Source organism: Argopecten irradians, chromosome 10 (assembly GCF_041381155.1).
Source record: "Argopecten irradians isolate NY chromosome 10, Ai_NY, whole genome shotgun sequence".
Classification (NCBI taxonomy): Eukaryota; Metazoa; Mollusca; class Bivalvia; order Pectinida; family Pectinidae; genus Argopecten; species Argopecten irradians.
The window spans coordinates 1,908,545-1,933,812 of record NC_091143.1 but is presented as its reverse complement, the minus strand read 5'-3'; the positions used below and the strand labels follow the sequence as shown (position 1 = coordinate 1,933,812).

At 34.6% G+C, this 25,268-nt stretch overlaps 1 protein-coding gene across 2 annotated transcripts in view; it reads left to right on the top strand.

Annotated features, from left to right (window-relative positions):
• The window catches only part of LOC138332883 (stAR-related lipid transfer protein 5-like), a 48,510-nt gene extending 25,168 nt beyond the window's left edge, over nucleotides 1-23,342 (top strand). Inside the window, exons 4-6 of one of the 2 annotated variants that reach the window (XM_069280880.1) lie at nucleotides 2,733-2,847; nucleotides 5,521-5,614; nucleotides 21,760-23,342. In XM_069280880.1, the coding sequence (XP_069136981.1) occupies nucleotides 2,733-2,847; nucleotides 5,521-5,614; nucleotides 21,760-21,922 (372 nt within the window). In that variant the 3' untranslated portion in view covers nucleotides 21,923-23,342. Of the gene's footprint in view, nucleotides 1-2,732; nucleotides 2,848-5,520; nucleotides 5,615-7,891; nucleotides 7,983-21,759 lie in introns of both variants that reach the window. The other variant, XM_069280881.1, reaches the window with a different exon arrangement.
• The last annotated feature ends 1,926 nt before the right edge of the window (nucleotides 23,343-25,268 follow it).

Genomic DNA, 25,268 nt, shown 5'->3' with positions numbered 1-25,268 from the left:
AGACTGGTACCGGGGAGTATACACCTGGCCAGAAGTTAGACTGGTACTGGGGAGTATACACCTGGCCAGAAGTTAGACTGGTACTGGGGAGTATACACCTGGCCAGAAGTTAGACTGGTACTGGGGAGTATACACCTGGCCAGAAGTTAGACTGGTACAGGGGAGTATACACCTGGCCAGAAGTTAGACTGGTACTGTGACCATATCCTTAGCACTTATTTTTTCCCCATGGCCTGCAATATGTCACCAGACATGGAACATATTGAGCATACGTAGAATTTTCTCGAACAAATAGTCAATTCATGGCTTCCAAGATGCCAAAATATTGCAAAATTACGATCTAGGTTAATTCAGGAATGGCATCGATTCCCTCAAAATCAACTTCGACATCTTGTCCATGGCATGAGACTAAGGGTCCAGGAATGGTACCAGAAGTGTGGAGGCTACACTCAGGTCATTAGAAATTGTTGATGAGTTTGCGTCGGGCCAAGTTAGGGAATATGACATATTATGGCGTCATCTTGTGAAAAAACACCAATGAATTAAAACTTTTTTTCTGTGTTTTGAAAATGCCTTTCCAGAGCATGTTTTTGAAACCATGTAACACATCCGGATTTTGTATCTGTATTTCCTTTTGATAATATAAGATATCTTCATAGATATAAAAACATTATTATTGCATATCAATGTGAATTTCCATCCTTTTTGTGCTTTTACATAACTTATTGCCAAGTGTATAATTTTATCTCCATGGTAACAGTCATGTGTGTACCAAAATGTCACCTGAGAAAATATCCTCCTGCTAGTCTTGTAATTACATATCTCTATATAAACTGTGTAATATGTTATTTATAGTGCTGATCACCAGGCTTTAAATTACAGATTGTTACCAACCCTAATAAACAGTGGTTTTACTATCAGTGTTAGTAAGCCCGATCAATGTGCTTGTGTGACCAATTATATGTGTTAGATTTTTACGGCTTCACCAAGATCCAGCAAAATTACAATTTCACACACAAGCAGGATTACATCAAGTATTTCTCACAGGAAGTTATATTGAAAGTCGAACAGTCTCCCGCCTTTTCTGATTTGTATCAACCGAACCAGCCTTAGGAAGCCAAGTTCTCCTGAGTTTTATGTGTGATGTTATCTTGTTTTATCTGGAGTGTAAAGGACTTGTTAGCCATGTGTGTGTGCAGAAGGCTAATGAAACTCTGTCCCCAATCTTAGACAGTCTCTATATGGTAACAGGATTTCCCTAATCTATTGTGGATACCACCAATATACTACAATGGTCAAATAATCTGAAGGAGCACTTCAATCTATAAATATCTTTGTCTCACCATCCCTTTTCAATCTATAAACATCTCTTGATCCCTTTTGACCTCTTGGAATCTCTTCCAAATAGAGTAGAGAAAGCGTTAATGTTGCAATACACATAAAACTTTGTATTACACAATAATAAGGAAACTGAGGCATCCAACTGACTTTTATTTTGGTACCATTTTCCAGTTATTATTGTTACTACAACTTTTCAATCTTTATACCGATAAGTTGCAAATACGTACCCGGTATTTCAAATTTCTTTGGAGGATATAGAAGATAAGAACAAAATATCAAATCCAGAGGTTCAATTACTAAATTTGTCAAAACTGGTTAATATGTTAAATTTCCTTTTTTCTTGTATTTCCCAAGTTGAGGATGGCTGAAGTCAACCATATGCACGAAGATATTGCTTCCGGAGATTTTGTTTTTGAATTTATTGAGGATTAAAATGAAGCAGTACAAGGAAATCGAATGGCTGTATACAAAATACCAAGATAAAACACTTCTTCATCCTAGATTTGAATTTTGGGTATATTTCAGTGTGATCAAGTACAATATCGCGCCAGAAACTTATCTGTGTTTCGTGCAGCTGTGAAGTGATTACAAACTGCACCAGGGGGCAGTTATAAAAGTATGAATGCCGTTAGGATGGCCGACATGTATGTAGACACCGGCCTGGTTTATAAAATAGTCTAAATTTTTAAACTGATGATGAATGGTATAGATATACCTGTTACTATATGGAGTAAATGATGAAGGTTTCTGCCATTGATCACAAACATCTTCTCATCAATTTGGCACCATTTTATAGGTCTCGCTCAGGATTGATAACAATCATGGCTGTGTTAAAAATCCTAATTACAAGATTTCCAAATAATGTTACCTGACATAACATTTCAAGATAATTTAACTGTAGACATACATAGAATTACCCCTATTACCCCCCCATCTGTTACTCCCCTACCGCCCCCGATCTGTAGACATACATACTAGAAACTTACCCCTATTACCCCTACTCCCCCGCCCCATCATTGAATTTAGTGGCACGGGAGGGAAGGGAGGGGGGAGAGGATGTTTTTTCTGGAATCATGTTAGACCTGCAGACACAAATTATGGTTGATGAACTTTTTCCAAAACTATTGGAGGGATTTCAACAATATTGGAGGGAGGTGGGAATAGTTTGTCTTCTGGAGAACAGTTCTAGTCATTTAGTAGTTAAGATTTTTATTTAAAACTTACTTAACTTTTAAGAACATGATGCAATAGTATTCTCTCCATTCCTCCATATATTGCCTTAAAATCCTGTTTAATTCTGGAGGATTGAAAACTAAATGTTTCATAAAACTGTTGGAAATGTTCATCAATTCAATGTGTCATACTTTCTAATGCTCCACTTTTATTTGCAGGACCTTCGTGTGAACAGAGCGTGTACAAATAGTGCGTGTATGGGCCTTATATCACCCAGGGACTTTGTAGACTTAATATTAATCAAAGAAACAGACGAATACTTATCAACAAACGGTAAGTTTAAAGATTTATCAGTTAGTCATACAGAATGTATGGCATGTGCTGGAGTTGTCTCCCTTTCTGGGAGTACTTGACCCTAATTGCTGTGAAGGACTCCTGTCTGTGATGTTAGCTAGCCACCAGCTTCTACAATGAGAGCTTTATCTAAAACAAACAGAACTGTTCACAGAGAAATAAACTCTACAAACACAGTAAATAATTATTACCAGATTTTCTATTATGTTTTGGTCTTGTTTTAATTAATCTCCGTCATCAAATTAAAATGAGAACTGTTTCTTTTTTGTCAAGTGAAGTGTTAGGTGAAATCTCTTTTTACATAGAGGTTGTTTTAGAATTTCATTAAAATACAAAGAGTAGATGTTTTTACATCCCTTTCCAGCTAGGGTAATAAAATATTTGTGTTGTAAAAGAAAAAAAGGAGAGGAGAAACCACATACCAACCAGCCACACTATTGGCTCAATGACTTATTTACTTTGTAGAAGAAAAAAATTAGAACTGTAAAAAGAACAATAACATGTGAAATGAGAAATAATTGAAGAAATTGATTGACTTCCAGTGTATTGCAATCCTGTGATTTTTTGTGGTAATATGTCTGTCTATAAGATGAAGCATGAATGGAATAGTTGTAAGTTAAAACATGAATGACGGAGTCTAATTAGTCATAATATACATACAGAGTGCATAACACTTAAAGACCAAACAAAGTTAGAGACCAACATTGTTAGAACGTGTCAGACACAGGTCTATTGTGTGGTAGGGTTTACTAGGCCAACACACAGTCTACAATGGTATACTGTTATACATACAATAACATGTAAATATTCAGCACAAACAACTTAAAGCCTATAAGTATTCATTGTTTTACTGCAGGAATTGTTAACATTAGGGAAAACCAATAAGAATGAAAAATAGATTTGAATGGGATATATCTGTCTGACAGATTATAAAAAAGTACAGAACATATCTCACTTTTGAAAACATAATTAAAATCAGCTGACAATTTATTAAACTGTGTGGTGTCATCAGCAAAACACTACAAATAGTTTAGAGAGAAAAGATTTACCATTACATTGTAATTGAAATGAGATCAGGATGATGTGGAAAAAAAGTTAATAGTAAAAAATTGTAAGTAACAGCCAAGGTCATTTAAGAATATGCCAGGTATATTAGTTGACAAAAGCCAGAGTACCCGGAGGAAAAACCACCAAGCAGCGGTCAGTACCTGGCAACTGCCCCATATGGATTCTTGAAACAGCAAATATAGTGAATTAGGAAAAAAACCATTTTGTAAATAATTTCCCATTGAAATGGAGCGTGCTTGTCCGGTATCTTCTGTAGTATGTGTCAGTGAGATAGCACTATAAAACTATAATACATAGAGACACAACATTAATATACCGCAGCCTCCCAACACATACAGCAACACATGGCTTATAGGGAGGCTGTCCTAAACGACTGTTATTAGGATGTTAGACCTAATCAAACAAAGGCCCAGTCCCCAGAAAACAGTACATTATTAGTCAGTCATCGTTGTTTTATAGTGTGGGATCAACGTTTGTTTTAGGTAAATGTCACTGAGATATTTAAGTTAAAACAGCTATCTTTAAAGTGTGATCTTCAACAGAGCCGGAAGTGTACGACCTTGTATTCACTTCATTATACACTCACACAAGTCGATGGGCTAGATTACCACCAACAAAACAGATCTGGCAGATAACTTTACCACAAAGAGCGACTGTATGTAAATACCATTATTGTTGGGTATATAGAATTACACGAGATGTACTTAGTCACTCTTCAATTGTAGATTATAAACCCGCTCTTTGTGGCCAAAATGACAGGGCTAATTTGTCTACATAAATATACATACTATTTGTCAATGTTGATTACAAAAATATTTTTTATGTATTTAATGAACCCAAGCGATGATGTAGGCCATAGAGAATATCCGTGAATACACCACAAACCAAATCAAGCTTGTTAGCATGTAATGGTGCAACGTCCTGTCGGGGTTAATTCATTGAAATTTTTTTTTAAAAGTCAAAGTTCATCACTACTATAAGATATTAATAAGATATTTTGATATGTATGAATTGATTATGTTTTATATTAAATATGAGTTTTAATAAACCATTTTATTTACAAATGTTTACAAATGTTTTGGTTTCTACAAGTGTAATCATTTTAATGCAGTAACAAAAACAAGTATTGTTATTTCAGCTGTTACCAAATGTTATTTGATATTTCAGCAGTTTGTTTAAGTCGGCAGTAATGTATTTTGACTTGCAGTACTTGATACCCTGGCTTGTGTTGACATTTATGTAAATTTGATGTTAATGCTATGCCAAATATTTATCCTTCATTACCCCTGGAACAAAGAAGAAGGGTGGCCATAATACAGACACAAATTCTATGAGGACCAAAATAGACCAAAATAGACGTACAGTAGACTTGTACTTGGAGCCAGTTTTTAACATCTTTTTTCCTGGAAGCAAAGTATAGTAGCTGACATGCAAGAGTTCTAACAACTGTTATTTCTTCTAGATGACACTGAGACCCAGAGACAAAACCATGCAGGCCCAGTGGGACTCTAATGGTGACCAATTGCTTTCAGCATTAAAATGAACAAACACTAATGTATAAGGTTAACCATTTGCTTTTTTCAGCTATAAGTATTGAACACAGTGATTGTCCGGCCGATGAAGGGCATGTAAGGGGACATAACTACAGCTGTGGTATGATTGTATGTAAATATCCAAAGTAAGTGAGGAGGAGCATTACTGCCATGTGTACTGTCATACTGCATCTAGCCTATCCATGTACTGCTTGGGGTGATAACCATGTTCTCCAGTGGGAGACAGTGAAACCTGACTTTACCTACTGGAGCAGCATGCTGTCAGATTTAGCCTTACATTGATGCCAACACTGACCTCATCTGTAGTATTTCACTCATAATTAATGCTGTGAGTTTAAGTAGTGTCAGGTTTCATTGTATTGAAATTAGTATTTTTTCTTTTAATTATAGTTCAATATAAAGTGAACAATATATACTAATAAAAAAGATTAATTCATAGTCTGGTCTTTATAGATCTTCAAACCAGATATCTCAAGGTCAAATCTCAAGGTCAACCATTATCTTGGTGTGATAGAAAAATGAAATACTTCATTTCCAGATAACTTTATTAACAGTATTTCAAGCATTTTGTTTAATAATAAAAACTTCTGTACATTCTTCTGTACACATGAAATGATAAATATAACAGAAATAATCTAGATAAGCATGTTCACTAATGAAGATTGCTGGATGACGCATTCAGATTATTTTTCCAGTTTGGTCAGTATATAAATAGCATGGTTTATGAAGACAATGTTGGTTGAGCTCCAAATGCAATTTGCTGCTTTCTTCCTTTTTCAAAGTTGAATACTTATTTGAAATATCTTGCTAAAAACTGTTATATATGTATATATATCTTCATGAACATTTCTGATAAATAACTACTGAAATTAACATTCTATTAAAGATATTCTTAAAAATTCCTATCTTTCTCTTTGTATATCTGAATGACATCTTTTATTGATTTTTAATGATTCTATCATTATCTTTTACCTTAAGTTTATCTAACTGCTGTATCTAATAAAAACAATACATATTCCGAGAACCTAGATAAGTCAGAAGGTTTAAGTAAATAAACAAAAAATATTGAATAGTATTTCACAGCTTCTATGTAATAAAGACTCTGACACACTATATATACCTATATTTATATCAATTTTCTAGCATATTTATCCATTATCGATACACCATAATATATTATACCATGCATGCATATTTGCATGATTCAAGAATTAATCTGAGCTAATTAATTGCTTTAAATTAAATGAAATTGAAATGGTTATCTTGAGCATTTTGATTTGTTTCTATAAAAACTAACTCTCTTTCCATCCTTTTTTACTTGGGTTTAATGTTATCACCGGTAGGAGTGGGTATTTTTTTAAATAAATAAAATAAACAGAAACTGGTTTTGGAGATGTAGAAGCAGCTTGACTAGTAAGATAAGATAGTTATGTGTGTAGTATAGGATTGACCATCATTGGTAGTTTGTATCTACACCAGGTATCAGTCACTTCTCCAACCACTAAATACACACTATAAGGTCCATATCACCAGCAGGTCTGTCTAGCTGATAATCACTGTATGTATCATGTGTATTTGCTTTTACTGATAAATGTTTTGGTAGACTGTTTATTTGGCATCTGTCTGTATCTGATCTCCTCTCTGTCAGCTTCTGTATCTCTCTCTAGAAGTTTTCTCAACAGCCAAGGGAAGATAATTGTCTGAATAAGACTTATCAAAATCCAGGGGAGATAATTTTCTGAATAAGACTTATCAAAATCCAGGGGAGATAATTTTCTGAAGGAGTCTTATCAAAATGCCAGGGGAGATAACTAAAGGGAAATAACTGAAAGTTAAAGGTAGAGATTTAAAACAGCTTGTGGTGGCAAAGCTAAAACTTTGACCCAGTTATGACAAGTATATTGATATTTACAAGAATACCAACCAATTTAAGTTGTAACAAACATTTCGGTATTAACTATGGATTCAAACCAACACAAGAGGCTCTAAAGTTAGATAAGCTGGGTTCTTATGAGAGGTACTGAGAGGCAGATTGGGGATATTTCAGCTGAGGAGTGACAGATGTAGCATTTAGCACAAATTGACCTATAACCTTTCACCTCCACAGACACAAGCTGACCTGACCTTTTGTTTCTAACCTTGACCATGTCATGAAGTCACATGGTGTATGTTATTGTAGCATTAAAATATAAAACTTGGTATAAAAAAAAAGTTTTATCTCTGATTCTATCCCGGTGTGAGACAATTACAAATTGACAATGCTACAATTACTGCACCCTTTGATCTCATAAAAGTAGTTGCTCAATGGTTGGTTGGTTGTCTGACCTGTTGTGATTGGTCAAGAAGTGATCCACCTAGGCTTCTGATTTGCTGTTTGTCTGACTGTCCCGCTTGTTTTCTAGCCATCAGTATAGAGGATGAGCTAGAAGAACAGAAGAAGTATGTACGAGGCTGGAATTATCAGTGTGGCATATTAGTCATCAAAATACCATCGTAAGTGTCACCAACCATTCCACAAAGGTTCAACTGGAAATTACAAAAATAATATCAAAGATCTTTATAATGTTTAAGGATCTGAGCCAACATAAAAATTCAAGGACATTTTAAAAGTCAAGAATCTCTAGAAATAAAGGGCAAATGTTCAACAAAATTATTCACATAATCTTCTTAAAAAATAAATACCGATATGTACATGGAATGTCATATCTGTAAGGTTTCTTTTAAAGTTAGTCTGTTAAAATTCTCCTCTGTCTATAAATTATGTTGGCTAACTTCTTTTAAACTAAATACCATATCTGAATTTTGTCAACATGGACACACTTAAGTGTCACATGCCCCCTTAAGGACATCGGACTTCGGTTTGATGGCTTACAGTACTATGTACTAGTGGTCATTCTATGTTATAGAGGTCCCGCTCGCTAACGTATACATGCATGTGCCCTGCATGTTGCTTTACAACTCTATGAGGTGTTCAGTAGATACTGTCTGGCTTGAGTGTGATGTCACCATGCATTGTACTGATATCATTATATAATTGACTGCTATCACTCATATCACACCGTGTCATATCATTGCATAGTGATTCATCTTGTCTGTATCGCAGTAAATAAATTGTCTTTTATATGTATACATAGAAATATATTTTCTTTATACTTTAAGGTTAATATTAAAATGAATGAGAAAATAAGGCAATGTTGTAATGAGAAGAAGTTAATTAGCTATAAGTAAAATCAATAATAGATAGTTATTATAGTTGATTAATATATAATAAATTTGTACACATTTGTGAGGAGTTTTTATATAAATTCATTGATATCAGTAATGGGTGACTTTTTTTATCTTAATGATGTCCTTATTGTTTTAAATTTGAATGTGTGACAATATTAAAGTGAATGGTTTCAGTTTTAATGTGTGACAACTTTAGAGTGAATAGTTCCAGTTTTAATGAGTGACAACTTAAAGTGAATTGTTTCAGTTTTAATGTGAAAGAAATTAAAGTGAATGGTTCAGTTTTAATGTATGAGAAATTAAAGAGAATGGTTTCAGTTTTAATGTATGAGAAATTAAAGTGAATGGTTTCAGTTTTAATGTGTGACAACATAAGTCCATGGATTCAGATTTAATGAGGGCAAACATAAGTCCATGATTTCAGATTTAATGTGTGACAACACAAGTTTATGGTTTCAGATTTCTGTGTGACAACATAAGTTCATGGTTTCAGATTTCTGTGTGACAACATAAGTTCATGGTTTCAGATTTCTGTGTGACAACATAAGTTCATGGTTTCAGATTTCTGTGTGAAAACATAAGTTCATGGTTTCAGTTTTAATGTGTGACAACATAAGTTCATGGTTTCAGTTTTAATGTGTGACAACATAAGTCCACATTTTCATGTTAATGTGTGACAACATAAGTTCATGGTTTCAGTTTTAATGTGCGACAACATAAGCCATGGTTTCAGTTTTAATGTGTGACAACATAAGTCCATGGATTCAGATTTAATGAGGGCAAACATAAGTCCATGATTTCAGATTTAATGTGTGACAACACAAGTTTATGGTTTCAGATTTCTGTGTGACAACATAAGTTCATGGTTTCAGATTTCTGTGTGACAACATAAGTTCATGGTTTCAGATTTCTGTGTGACAACATAAGTTCATGGTTTCAGATTTCTGTGTGACAACATAAGTTCATGGTTTCAGATTTCTGTGTGACAACATAAGTTCATGGTTTCAGTTTTAATGTGTGACAACATAAGTCCACATTTTCATGTTAATGTGTGACAACATAAGTTCATGGTTTCAGTTTTAATGTGCGACAACATAAGCCATGGTTTCAGTTTTAATGTGTGACAATATAAGTTCATGGTTTCAGTTTTAATGTGTGACAACATAAGTTCATGGTTTCAGTTTTAATGTGTGACAACATAAGTTCATGGTTTCAGTTTTAATGTGCGACAACATAAGCCATGGTTTCAGTTTTAATGTGTGACAACATAAGTTCATGGTTTCAGTTTTAATGTGTGACAACATAAGTTCATGGTTTCAGTTTTAATGTGTGACAACATAAGTTCATGGTTTCAGTTTTAATGTGCGACAACATAAGTTCATGGTTTCAGTTTTAATGTGCGACAACATAAGCCATGGTTTCAGTTTTAATGTGTGACAATATAAGTTCATGGTTTCAGTTTTAATGTGTGACAACATAAGTTCATGGTTTCAGTTTTAATGTGTGACAACATAAGTCCACAGTTTCAGTTTTAATGTGTGACAATATAAGTTCATGGTTTCAGTTTTAATGTGTGACAACATAAGTTCATGGTTTCAGTTTTAATGTGTGACAACATAAGTTCATGGTTTCAGTTTTAATGTGTGACAACACAAGTTCATGGTTTCAGTTTTAATGTGTGACAACATAAGTTCATGGTTTCAGATTTCTGTGTGACAACATAAGTTCATGGTTTCAGTATTAATGTGTGACAACATAAGTCCACAGTTTCCGTGTTAATGTGTGACAACATAAGTTCATGGTTTCAGTTTTATGTGTGACAACTGTCCTCAGTTTTACATGTGATATGGTGAAATCTTTGTCATCAATCTGTTGTGGAAGGCCTTATAATTCTTTTCTATTTCGATTGACAACAATATTGCCTCCATACATTATGACTATCTGTTTTGAAGACAAAATAAATGCCATAATTATAAAATAGCCTTGACGATAATGAGACCACCCAGTATATCAATAATTAAAAATTAAAATAAAAAATTGTACAGGAGTATCACAGACCTGTATAGTTTCTCTGATCTACTATCATATATACACTAGGAATCATTCTAATCTTAATAACAAGTATTTAATATCTAATGCTATTGTTCTCAGCTTTCTCTGGGTTCTTCTCACCACACATCTTTGGATCTTTGGACAATATTTTGCTCTTTAACTGAAAAACTAATGCTCCATGATTTCATTTCCTAATCTGATTCCTCATTAATGGATAAGCTTGTTAAACACTAATTATATATTGTATACCTACAGCATTGTATTGGTAAGATACCTATCTACCTGCCATTCCATTTCTTCACGCTGATACAATGTACATACACACAGGCATGACTTTGAAAATGTCATTGAAAGTATGTAATCTACAAATTGAAACGCCTGAATGAAATGGCCTTCGGGACGGCTGGTTTTGGATCATACATAATAGCGATGGTTGTGATTAAAGATGTCTATCATGACATCATTCTGATTCACTAATACACACCTGAGATATGCTGTACACAAAAAGAAATACCATCACGTCGTGTTATCTGTATATTGTCAGTATGAGATCGTTATGGAGTCCTGGGTGCATTCTATTCACAGATCTTAATATGAAAGTTATTACATTGTACTGTCATTTCAAGGACCCTAAAAGTTTGTATCTACAGATCATAATACAGTGGTTCACTTTTTAATGTCTTTTACATGTGTAAACCTGTGTAAAATAGAGAGCTCTGTATACTAGTGATTTCCTGTGTAAAATAGAGAGCTCTGTATACTAGTGATTTCCTGTGTAAAATAGAGAGCTCTGTTTACTAGTGATTTCCTGTGTAAAATAGAGAGCTCTGTTTACTAGTGATTTCCTGTGTAAAATAGAGAGCTCTGTTTACTAGTGATTTCCTGTGTAAAATAGAGAGCTCTGTATACTAGTGATTTCCTGTGTAAAATAGAGAGCTCTGTTTACTAGTACATAGTGATTTCCTGTGTAAAATAGAGAGCTCTGTATACTAGTGATTTCCTGTGTAAAATAGAGAGCTCTGTATACTAGTGATTTCCTGTGTAAAATAGAGAGCTCTGTTTACTAGTGATTTCCTGTGTAAAATAGAGAGCTCTGTTTACTAGTGATTTCCTGTGTAAAATAGAGAGCTCTGTTTACTAGTGATTTCCTGTGTAAAATAGAGAGCTCTGTAATTACTAGTGATTTCCTGTGTAAAATAGAGAGCTCTGTTTACTAGTGATTTCCTGTGTTAAAATAGAGAGCTCTGTTTACTAGTGATTTCCTGTGTGAAATAGAGAGCTCTGTTTACTAGTGATTTCCTGTGTAAAATAGAGAGCTCTGTTTACTAGTGATTTCCTGTGTAAAATAGAGAGCTCTGTATACTAGTGATTTCCTGTGTAAAATAGAGAGCTCTGTTTACTAGTGATTTCCTGTGTGAAATAGAGAGCTCTGTATACTAGTGATTTCCTGTGTGAAATAGAGAGCTCTGTATACTAGTGATTTCCTGTGTAAAATAGAGAGCTCTGTTTACTAGTGATTTCCTGTGTAAAATAGAGAGCTCTGTATACTAGTGATTTCCTGTGTAAAATAGAGAGCTCTGTTTACTAGTGATTTCCTGTGTAAAATAGAGAGCTCTGTATACTAGTGATTTCCTGTGTAAAATAGAGAGCTCTGTTTACTAGTGATTTCCTGTGTAAAATAGAGAGCTCTGTTTACTAGTGATTTCCTGTGTAAAATAGAGAGCTCTGTTTACTAGTGATTTCCTGTGTAAAATAGAGAGCTCTGTTTACTAGTGATTTCCTGTGTAAAATAGAGAGCTCTGTTTACTAGTGATTTCCTGTGTAAAATAGAGAGCTCTGTTTACTAGTGATTTCCTGTGTAAATAGAGAGCTCTGTTACTAGTTTTCCTGTGTAAATAGAGGCTCTGTATACTAGTGATTTCCTGTGTAAATAGAGAGCTCTGTATACTAGTGATTTCCTGTGTAAAATAGAGAGCTCTGTATACTAGTGATTTCCTGTGTAAATAGAGAGCTCTGTTTACTAGTGATTTCCTGTGTAAAATAGAGAGCTCTGTTTTACTAGTGATTTCCTGTGTAAATAGAGAGCTCTGTTTACTAGTGATTTCCTGTGTAAAATAGAGAGCTCTGTTTACTAGTGATTTCCTGTGTAAAATAGAGAGCTCTGTTTACTAGTGATTTCCTGTGTAAAATAGAGAGCTCTGTTTACTAGTGATTTCCTGTGTAAATAGAGAGCTCTGTTACTAGTGATTTCCTGTGTAAATAGAGAGCTCTGTTTACTAGTGATTTCCTGTGTAAAATAGAGAGCTCTGTTTACTAGTGATTTCCTGTGTAAAATAGAGAGCTCTGTTTACTAGTGATTTCCTGTGTAAAATAGAGAGCTCTGTTTACTAGTGATTTCCTGTGTAAAATAGAGAGCTCTGTTTACTAGTGATTTCCTGTGTAAAATAGAGAGCTCTGTTTACTAGTGATTTCCTGTGTAAAATAGAGAGCTCTGTTTACTAGTGATTTCCTGTGTAAAATAGAGAGCTCTGTTTACTAGTGATTTCCTGTGTAAAATAGAGAGCTCTGTTTACTAGTGATTTCCTGTGTAAAATAGAGAGCTCTGTATACTAGTGATTTCCTGTGTAAAATAGAGAGCTCTGTTACTAGTGATTTCCTGTGTAAATAGAGAGCTCTGTTTATAGTGATTTCCTGTGTAAAATAGAGAGCTCTGTTTACTAGTGATTTCCTGTGTAAAATAGAGAGCTCTGTTTACTAGTGATTTCCTGTGTAAAATAGAGAGCTCTGTATACTAGTGATTTCCTGTGTAAAATAGAGAGCTCTGTATACTAGTGATTTCCTGTGTGAAATAGAGAGCTCTGTATACTAGTGATTTCCTGTGTAAAATAGAGAGCTCTGTTTACTAGTGATTTCCTGTGTAAAATAGAGAGCTCTGTATACTAGTGATTTCCTGTGTAAAATAGAGAGCTCTGTATACTAGTGATTTCCTGTGTAAAATAGAGAGCTCTGTTTACTAGTGATTTCCTGTGTAAAATAGAGAGCTCTGTATACTAGTGATTTCCTGTGTAAAATAGAGAGCTCTGTTTACTAGTGATTTCCTGTGTAAAATAGAGAGCTCTGTATACTAGTGATTTCCTGTGTAAAATAGAGAGCTCTGTTTACTAGTGATTTCCTGTGTAAAATAGAGAGCTCTGTTTACTAGTGATTTCCTGTGTAAAATAGAGAGCTCTGTTTACTAGTGATTTCCTGTGTGAAATAGAGAGCTCTGTTTACTAGTGATTTCCTGTGTAAAATAGAGAGCTCTGTTTACTAGTGATTTCCTGTGTAAAAATAGAGAGCTCTGTTTACTAGTGATTTCCTGTGTGAAATCTTAGAGCTTGTTCTGTGATCGATCTGTGAATGAAAACCTGTGTTATAAGAACCCTCTGTATCCTGACTTGCCAGGACTCTGTGAAGATGAAAACCTGTGTTATAAGAACCCTCTGTATCCTGACTTGCCAGGACTCTGTGAAGATGAAAACCTGTGTTATAAGAACCCTCTGTATCCTGACTTGTCAGGACTCTGTGAAGATAAAAACCTGTGTTATAAGAACCCTCTGTATCCCGACTTGTCAGGACTCTGTGAAGATGAAAACCTGTGTTATAAGAACCCTCTGTATCCTGACTTGTCAGGACTCTGTGAAGATAAAAACCTGTGTTATAAGAACCCTCTGTATCCCGACATTTCCCAGTTCTTACTTTTCTGTGAAGATGAAAACCTGTGTTATAAGAACCCTCTGTATCCTGACTTGTCAGGACTCTGTGAAGATAAAAACCTGTGTTATAAGAACCCTCTGTATCCTGACTTGTCAGGACTCTGTGAAGATAAAAACCTGTGTTATAAGAACCCTCTGTATCCTGACTTGTCAGGACTCTGTGAAGATAAAAACTGGTTTTATAAGAACCCTCTGTATCCCGACTTGCCAGGACTCTGTGAAGATAAAAACCTGTGTTATAAGAACCCTCTGTATCCCGACTTGTCAGGACTCTGTGAAGATAAAAACCTGTGTTATAAGAACCCTCTGTATCCCGACTTGTCAGGACTCTGTGAAGATGAAAACCTGTGTTATAAGAACCCTCTGTATCCCGACTTGCCATATCTGTGAAGATAAAAACCGGTGTTATAAGAACCCTCTGTATCCTGACTTGTCATATCTGTGAAGATAAAAACCTGTGTTTTAAGAACCCTCTGTATCCTGACTTGCCAGGACTCTGTGAAGATAAAAACCTGTGTTATAAGAACCCTCTATATCCTGACTTGCCAGGACTCTGTGAAGATGAAAACATGTGTTATATAACCCTCTGTATACCGACTTGCCATGTCTGTGAAGATGAAAACCTGTGTTATAAGAACACTCTGTATCCTGACTTGTCAGGACTCTGTGAAGATAAAAACCTGTGTTTTAAGAACCCTCTGTATCCTGACTTGCCAGGACTCTGTGAAGATAAAAACCTGTGTTAGAAGAACCCTCTGTATCCTGACTTGCCATGACTCTTTACACTGTTATGTGTAGTAGTCTGTGGTGTATAATCCTCTCTGGGCCAGACATTGTCTGGAGGAGAAATTGATAGTGTTTATTTGATGTATGCTGTGAAAATGTTGAATATGTTGGAATCCTATTTCATCACTTAGGCGTATGGTGTTTCTCAGCTGGCTGTGTTTCCATGCAGGTTTTACAAGTGAGGGATTGATTTGGTATGAAGGGAAGAAACCAGGGAGTGAGACTTAACAAATCCTGCAGCCAGCTGAGCTGTACTCATTTACATGTATCACCCAGTACTACTGGTCATTTCTAAAAAAATCCTTTTCTTGCTAGATATATTGGTTGGAAAACTAAACTAAACTCTGTATCATGGCTTGTATGGTATTGTAGCTGTAGACCTTTAGGAAAACTCCATGCATCTTTTTGAAGCCCAAAAAGTTCAAATCTATAAGATATACTTATGGTTCATAGTAAAGGTCAAAGTTCCGGACTAGAATTATCAATTAGAACCACCTTCTGTCATTTCCTCCCTTGTTCATCAACACATTAAGTCGGTGGAGCCAGTTAGCCAATCATCATAGCTGTCTCATGGTTCATGGTCAGTGTTATAGACGGATTAAATGTCAAGGTCATACAGAAAAGATGTCAAGATGATGATTGGAATACGGAATAAGCAATGATGTTGTAATTTCAACTTTGGTCCCTCAACACAAATGTTTTGATATAGTGATCTATTAAGTTATTACTAAAAGACATTTAACAGAAGGAGGATTATTTTTGTATGAGCAAAGTATTAAAAGAGTACACATTGCTGAAAATGGGAGTGAGTTGTTGTAGCTTTAAGATTAAAACTGAGGTGATACGATTTCACATAAGCAAGTACAATGTATCAAGAAATTGTCATCCCTAATACTTTAAAGGTTAGGGTCAAAGGTCAAAGTCATGGTGATGAGTTCTCTAAAGACATTGTTATATATACCTCATTCATTTTACTTGAAATTTGGTACATAATTCATCTAATACTGTTTAGCTTAACACTTTTAAGATTTTATGGCCCAAATTCTTATACCAGTACATTACATTGGCAAGTACTTGAATTGTAGATCTACGTAATGTTAGTACATATAGTCATTGTTATGTGCAGTCAATGGGGGACAAAGGGAAAGCTTGTATCGGTTAAGATTAAACTCAAGGTCTCTGTAGTGTTTACCTTACATCCAAAGTTCAATAGGTTGGTAGGTAGCATTCAAGCTGAAATTCGAGACTGAATTCTCTGGTCCAGTTTGATGGAATCTGGACCACACTTGGTGCAATGTCAGAATTATGAATAGAAGGGCCTGAATTTATAGATATATCACAATCCAGAGTTAAATGATGGGTATTGTTTGATTGTGTTTACTGCAGACAAAACATGGCAACAAGTGTTTTCTATTAAGTCTTGTCATTTATAAGTGTTTATATACCCAGATTTAAACTCTTTACCTTTTTTCCATCAAATCCAAAAAAAGTTTCAAGTCTCATATCATTTTCCACCGTTCCCAAAAATTATTGTATCGAGGATGATCTATTGACAGTTAGAAGATATGTGGTCATTTCTGTACCAAATTGTAAAGGTTTATAAGGTCATCTATATATAGCTCAAGGCCACCAGAATATTAGATTGCTGTGTGATTGATGGCTAGATTTCGATGGCTAGATTTGGTTGCTCCTTCCTGTTGGAAACTTAAATCTGTTTACCAATCTAACTAGTGTTAGCTATATAGGAGGATGGTCTTGGATTTAATTGGAAACTTGGTTGTTGTTTAGTAGAGGGTGGAGGTGCATGCTATTTATAAGGATTGTACAGCTGATTTACCTCATCTAAATAGGCATTACAACCTCTTGACCTCCTCAAAAATAGAATTATAAACCAATTAGTGGACCAAGTTAACATTAAACATGTTGGCACCATATTGATGTAGCTTTCTATCAATATAGACGTAGCTTTCTATCATTATAGACCAAGAGCTCTGTATTATAACAATGCAATCATTAAAGGGACCTAATTCTTAATACTTATTAAGGGGACATAACTTTAGAATTATTTAAAGAGTAAGGGGACCTAACTCTTAATATTTTTTGGAGGGTCGTAATTAAAGAATTTTGTTATAAGTAAGGGGACCTAACTCTTAATGGTTATTGAGGGGACATAATCAAAGAATTCTGTTATAAGTAAGGGGACCTAACTCTTAATAATTATTGAGGAGACATAATTAAATAATTCTGTTATAAGTAAGGGGACCTAACTCTTAATAATGATTGAGGGGGCATAATTAAAGAATTCTGTTATAAGTAAGGGGACCTAACTCTATATATACAGTACTTATCAAATGAACCTAACACTGTAAAAGGACATTACTCTATTTAATCTTTAAAGGGACTTAACTCTTAATACCGTATTTTTGATGCTGTGAAACAGCATTCTTAGGTACGCTCGGCGAGCCTGCGCACATCTTAACAATATAACCGTTCCGAGATGAAAATTAAATGTTGTTTTGTTCATTTTACATATTACTTGATAGTATGATTAAATCGAACCTAGTATTCAAAACCACAAACATTAAATGTTTACATACATATGCACTATAGATGGTATGAATTAAGTGTTCAGTTGGGACTCTATGATTTATGTATCCCTACGCGTCATGTATGGTCCCAAAAATCACGAACAACGCCTTCTTCGATGTCTTCCTCCGCAACAGACTTTCGGTCGATTTTGGATTGTGTATGTCTATTTCAATTTTACGTAATTCATGCTACTGATCGATTAATGTAATGAAATGTTAGGAAGATAATTGCAAAAGAAAGTTCTTATAACAGTTATAGAGTTTTTTAATTTGGTTGCATTGCCGAAATAGATCTGGTTATATCATTGCGCAGTAAAAGTTGATAGGTCACTGGGAGTTGTGCCTTTTGTTTATCGACAACTGCATTATATTGTAAGGGAAAAGGTACCAAATTTGTCGACATAAACTTGCAAAATATAATGATAATATAGATCTATATATGTAAGAGCAACTAAAAGTGACAAATGAACTTAAATTGTCGTGTAATGTACGGTAGCCTTAGGAAGACTTGCTAAAGTCTGATGCATTGCATCTAGTTTTCTTGACGTTATCGTTCTTATAAATTAAAAAGAAATTTGAGTGTTATAAGTAACCAAAAAAAAATGTACCTTTTATTTGGCTTAAATATCTGGCCAAGATTTATTATTATTCAAAAGTTGGTAAAGCAAAAATCACAATAATATGTTCTTTGCGATAATATGTCGCCAACAAGTTACTGCGTCTTTCGAAGACTTGCTTAAGTCTGATGCATTACATGAAGTTTTTTTTTATGTTACCGACTAGCGTTCTTGTGAATTTAAAATAAATCTGAGTGTTATACGTAAAAGAAATAATGTACCTTTAATTTGGCAAAAGTATCAAAAGTCGTCAAAGCAACCCATGTTAATTTTTAGCCCACCATCATCAGATGGTGGGCTATTCAAATCGCCTTTCGTCCGTGGTCCGTCCGTCCTTCCGTCCGTCCGTCCGTCCGTTAACAATTCTTGTTACCGCTATTTCTCACAAAGTACAAAAGGGATCTTTTTCAAATTTCATATGTAGGTTCTCCTAGGGCCCTAGTTGTGCATATTGCAATTTGAGACTGATCGGTCAACAAGATGGCCGACCAGCGGCCATCTTGGATTTTGATTGTTAAAGTTTGTTACCGCTATTTCTCAGAAAGTACTGAAGGGATCTTTTTCAAATTTCATATGTAGGTTCCCCTAGGGCCCTAGTTGTGCATATTGCAATTTGAGACTGATCGGTCAACAAGATGGCCGACCGGTGGCCATCTTGGATTTTGATAGTTTAAGTTTGTTACCGCTATTTCTCAGAAAGTACTGAAGGGATCTTTCTCAAATTTCATATGTAGGTTCTCCTAGGGCCCTAGTTGTGCATAATGCAATTTGAGACTGATCGGTCAACAAGATGGCCGACCGGCGGCCATCTTGGATTTTGATAGTTAAAGTTTGTTATACCGCTAATTCTCAGAAAGTACTGAAGGGATCTTTCTCAAATTTCACATGTAGGTTCTCCCTAGGGCCTTAGTTGTGCATATAGCAATTTGAGACTGATGGGTCAACAAGATGGCCGACTGGCCGCCATCTTGGATTTTGATAGTTAAAGTTTGTTACCGCAATTTCTCACAAAGTATTGAAGAGATCTCTCTCAAATTCAATAAGTAGGTTTCCCTTAGCCCCTAGTTGGGCATAAAGATTTTGGGACTGATAGGTCAACAAGATGGCCGACAGCCCGCTTCTTGGATTTAGATAACTAAAGTTTGTTACCGCTATTTCTCAGAAAGTACCTTAAGGGATCATTCTCAAATTTCACAAGTAGGTTCCCCTAGGGCCCTAGTTGTGCATATTGCATTTATCGGTCAACAAGATGGCCACCTGGCCGCCATCTTGGATTTTGATAGTTACCGCTATTTGTCAGAAATCACTGAAGGGATATCTCTCAAATTCCATGCATAGGTTCCCCTTGGGCCCTAGTTGTACATAGTACCTTTGGGACTAGTCTGTCAACAAGATGGCCAAGCGGCCACCATCTTGGATTTCACCACTGTTTCTCAGAAAGTAATGAAGCGATCTGTCTTAAATTTCATATGTAGTATGTTTGAAAAAGTTTAAAAAGCAGGGAAAAGATCCCTCTTTCCATTATCAAACATAGATCATTCTTTGGTGGGCGCCAAGATCCCTCTGGTTTAGAAAGGGAACCAAAACTTTACCTCCATGGAAATGGCAATACATGTATTTCTAATGTTATATTTTTTCCGAAAATATTCTTAAATGTTTGAAGAGATATTGATGAAATTAATAATTCTAGTAATTAATAAAGAATCATAAAAAATATGATACTCAGATTCTGACTGGTTTTATTGGTGTTGAAATCGTTATTTTAGAAATAATTTAAAATTTTTAATATAAAATTTACTTCAGCAAAATGAGTTATTCAATTTATTGTTCTTGAATCAATTTTAAATACCATAAAATAAATATGATATACCTAAAATATATTTTGTTTAACTCCCTACTTTAACACTGCACACTTAGTATACTAAATCCAATATTTAAATGCAAAACCAATTTCTTTATTCCTTTGTTTGAGTTCTTCATTCACAGCATCTATGAGTGGCCTTTGCACTTTTATCCCTAATTAGGGCGCCAAGCGCTGGTAATTGGCTGAGGGGGGCGGGTGCCGTTATTTGAGGCCATTTTCAGATGTTTTTTTCTGAAACAGACTATATATAGTCATGATTTATTTTATTTTCATATTTTTTTCTGAAACACACTACGGTATAACCAACTTAGGTTTTTTAGTCGAATAAGTATTGAAATTACATAAGGAAGAAATGTATGCACCAGCAGTATTAAACATTTGTTAAATGTGTCTGTTTCACAGAATTTTGCCATTCCATCCTAGCCTCCTTGTTTATCATTCGTACACAAAATGACGGACAGTGCTTTTGATCATTATTTTCGTTTTGTGGCAGATCGGAAATACTGACAAGAGCACACAATAAAACGCTTAGAAATGATAGCATTCCTGCTATTTAGGAACCTTTATCATAAATATACAGTTAGCTAAAATGTTGTTGCCAGTCAGTCTTCATATACACACGTGTGTGGGACATTCAGGTGACACTTTTTGTTTTGAACAAACGGTATTATCTAACAAGACCTACAGTGGAACTTTATATACTCTTCAAAGCGACATTACTCTATATAATTATAAAGGGATCAAACAGTCTTACTGTATAATCTAAGGTAGCATCATGGTTGAAACAGTCAAAAAAGGAATCACCAAGGGCAATAACTCTAATTTTGATTTGTAAAGTGTCCGCCCTTTATATGATAAATCAAGGTCATTAATTGTTTATAGTCAAGGTTGACTAAGCAAGTATATATGTTTCCATTAAGGGATAATTAAGCCACGGTCTGATAAATCAAGGGGTTTTAATTTGTAACTATATGTTAATCATCATTCTGTGTAATCGGTAAATAAGTCCTGACCCTGGATTTGATCATAAATCATTTAATACCCTTATGGTATGGTTACCAATATCTATCCATTCCTGCTGTTTTCACTGAAGCTTTGAGGAAAAACCCTTATCACAGGATGTTAATGATCAAATTTCATATCATCAAAAACATTTAATACTTACCAGATTTGGGGTTTATACCATGCAGGAGTAAGTCGTATATTTGCTGTGAAAGCACCAAATTAAAATATAATGATGCATTTAAAAATATAATTATGATATAAATCTTGTTACATCTTGAGACCTTTGTTTCTGCATTTGTCTATTCTGAAGAAGATAACATGGAGAGTTCATTATCAATTCATTAATTAATATGCAAAAACTATTTCTGTTTATAGCGAACCCAACAAATGTAAGTTGATCAGTTTGATCCAGCCTGATATCAAGGGGATGGTTCCCAACTCGCTCAAGGACGCTGCCATACCGGGATCAATGATCGAGTTCTTTAACCAGCTGAGAGACGCACTGAAGGATGCCGGCGAGTTACACGACGACAAGTAAACACCGTGGACTGGAACAAGGGAAATGTGATAACAGTATTTATTGAATAGTCCTCATATTGGTCCTCTGTCTGAAGGTCGGGCCATGACACTGTGTTCGTAATGTTTCATTTTGTGTTGGTGAAAATCTAAAGAAAAATCTGTCTAAATTTGTTTCGTTCAGAGTTATCGTATATCATTATGGTTGAAGTATATTTGATGTCATGCTGAAATTGGCTGTCTTGTATTTTTGATAAGCAGTGTAAAATATACTATACCAGAGTGTTCGTCTCTATGAAGAATAAATCTACTTTCAGTTTCATTTGTTCTGTAGGTTTAATGACCCCCCTTCCTAATACCTACTCCCTGGTACAACATTAAATTATTTGTATCTTCCCCGTTCTGAAAATGGTTATTTCCACATCTTATGACCATGAACTTTCATTTTTTTGTTTGTGTTCATGAAAGACTTTTAGTGTTGAATACATTTTGGGAAATTTGGATACAGGAGAAGCCAATCAATTAAACAGAACATTATATTACTGAAAGTAGTTGTGGGGCCAAAACAGCACTATCATACCTGGCACTCATCTGACCAAGGTCAAGTAAATTGTGTGACCAAGGTCAAGTCAATCGTGTGACCAAGGTCAAGTAAATCGTGTGACTAAGGTCAAATAAATCGTGTAACCAAGGTCAAGTAAATCGTGTGACCAAGGTCAAGTCAATCGAGGATTCTTCATTTTACTTTTGATAAAAATTATAAATTAATGCTGTGTAATTGGGTCACTTTCTTTCAGCCTGACCAACTCAGATAGGAATTCTGTTTATCACAATTAAACATTGTTTTAATATTTGTTAATGAAAGTAACAATTCACACACACCTTTCATATTTACACCAACAAAATATCAATTCTAATTAAGCTTGATGAACATTTGTCTATTGTTAATAGCTGAATGGATTAAATACTTTTATCTGCAGTAAATAGGAAATTAATAAATGACATTAAAGTTTTTACTTGTATAGCTGCACAGATTTTAATTAAATTGAATCCAACACTTATTTTACAAAAAGTCATGGTTACCCTTAATACGAAGGTTTATAGTGTTGTAATACACAGACACGAATTCATGGTTCAAATTTATACTAATTTGTTAATTTAGATTTGTAAATTTTACTTTCTTTATATGTTGTATATTGGTTGTTGAAGTAAAAATAATAAAATCTGTAAAACTCAAGCTGTAACTGGGTTTATAAACTAAGGTACCACATACCCTCAAGTCCCTGTGTTTGGTGGAGCTGTGATGGAGTTTATAAACAAAAGTGACAAACACCCTCAAGTCCCTGTGTTTGATAGAGTTGTGATGAGGTTTATAAACTAAGGTACCACATACCATCAAGTCCCTGTGTTTGGTGGAGCTGTGATGAGGTTTATAAACTAAGGTACCACATGTGTTTATAAACTAAGGTACCACATACCATCAAGTCCCTGTGTTTGATAAAGATGTAATGAGCTTTATAAACTAAGGTACCACACACCATCAAGTCCCTGTGTTGGATAGGTTTGTGATGGTGGCTATATTTGGAGCTTATTCCAAATAATGATATTTTTCTAATGGTGAATTGACACGGTGTCATTAAAGGGAGATAAAAGTGATATTAAAACACCAAAGTTTTTTTGAATAACCGACATAATAAATATCATTTTGTTTAACTTAAGGTTGTAAAACATATTAGGATATGATTGAGTGCAATAGGTATCAAATGATTGTCATCAAAGTTTGTTCACCCTAGGTGGATATTGATAAGTAAGAGACATATTATATACAATACACTATTCAACTTAATAGGAGTGCTTTCATATTGATTTTTGTTCTTTCTGATGATGCTGATTCTTTCTCCTTATTTAAGACACAATTCCTGAAGGATCAAATATGCTTCTTTGTGTAAATAACCTGACTGATCCACAGTAAATTGGAAAGTATGTTCACAAAAAAAGCGCTAATTACTGCATGTAAACTATTTAAAATGAATTATCAAGAAGCACTGATGTCAAAAGATTTTGTTAGAAAGGAGGAGTGAAGGGGGATATTTTGGGTGAAATGGGGAAAAGTGGTATGTGACCATGCTGAGCCGGTGAGAAGTGATTAACTTTATATTTAATTTTACTTAATTCAGAGATAACAGCATTATTCTGTTTTTGGTTTTTTTTTAATATCTTTTAACTTATTTATCTATCAAAGCCAAATTTATATTTTGTAGACTTTAAAGAAGTGAGTATCTATGTTTATATTTCAAATATTTGTTTGTGATATTGATTCTGCTAGGGTCTGCAAAATATCTGTATTAGTATGTAAAGAACGGAATAGTTTCTGTAATTACCAGCTAGTACATGGATTATCATGATGTTTCTACTATAAGTAAGTTTTAATATGTACTAGGTACAGTCGATTATCCATTTAGATCACCTGAGACAAAAGTCTCAAGTGACCTTTTCTAATCGCCTTTTGTCCGTCGTCGTGCGTCCTCCGTCATGTGTCCATCAACAATTTACATTTTTTGCACTTCTCCAAAACTGCTGAAGCAAATTCGATGAAGTTTTGCACAAACCTAAGGCATAAGGCTAATCAAAATTGTGAATTATATGACCCCCACCCCCTAGGGGCTATGGGAGAGGTCAAAATGGCCAAAATTTCAAAAATCATCTTTTCCACACGCTATGTGGTAGAATAAAATACTCTTCATAGATTGAAAGGTCTTATGGCCCTCTCCAATATTTGTGAATTTCATGGTCCTGGAGTCTCAGATTTTCCCTTGGGGAGGGGGAATAAATTTACTAAAGTTTATATAGGGAAAACACATTTATGAGCATTATTTGCTCAATTTTCATAAGAAATGTAACAGATGTAATGGAATCAAATACTCTTCATAGATTAAAAGGTCAAATTTATATGATCACTGATATCAAGAGCCTGATGGGTCGATATATATGGTGCTTATATGTCTTTGTTTCATTCTGTATCCTAACTCAGGTGACCGTTAAGGCCCATGGGCCCCTTGTTTGTATGTAAACTGTACATTATCATTTATACAGTCAATGTGAGTGTTAAACACTGTAGGATATATATACTTAATTAGGTCATATCATTTGTAGAAAAAAAGGTATTTATTATCATATTTCATATTTCATGGTGATTTTCCACTTGTTTGCTGCTGTCAAAATTTCATTAAGTTATAACAGTTTGAAAAATAGCTAGAGTTTTCTCATGAGCTGCATCACTATTCATTCAAGTTCAAAATACTTATTAGGACATATTTTTATAATTTTCATTATTTTTTTTTTTATTTTGTTTATTCTTATATTTTATT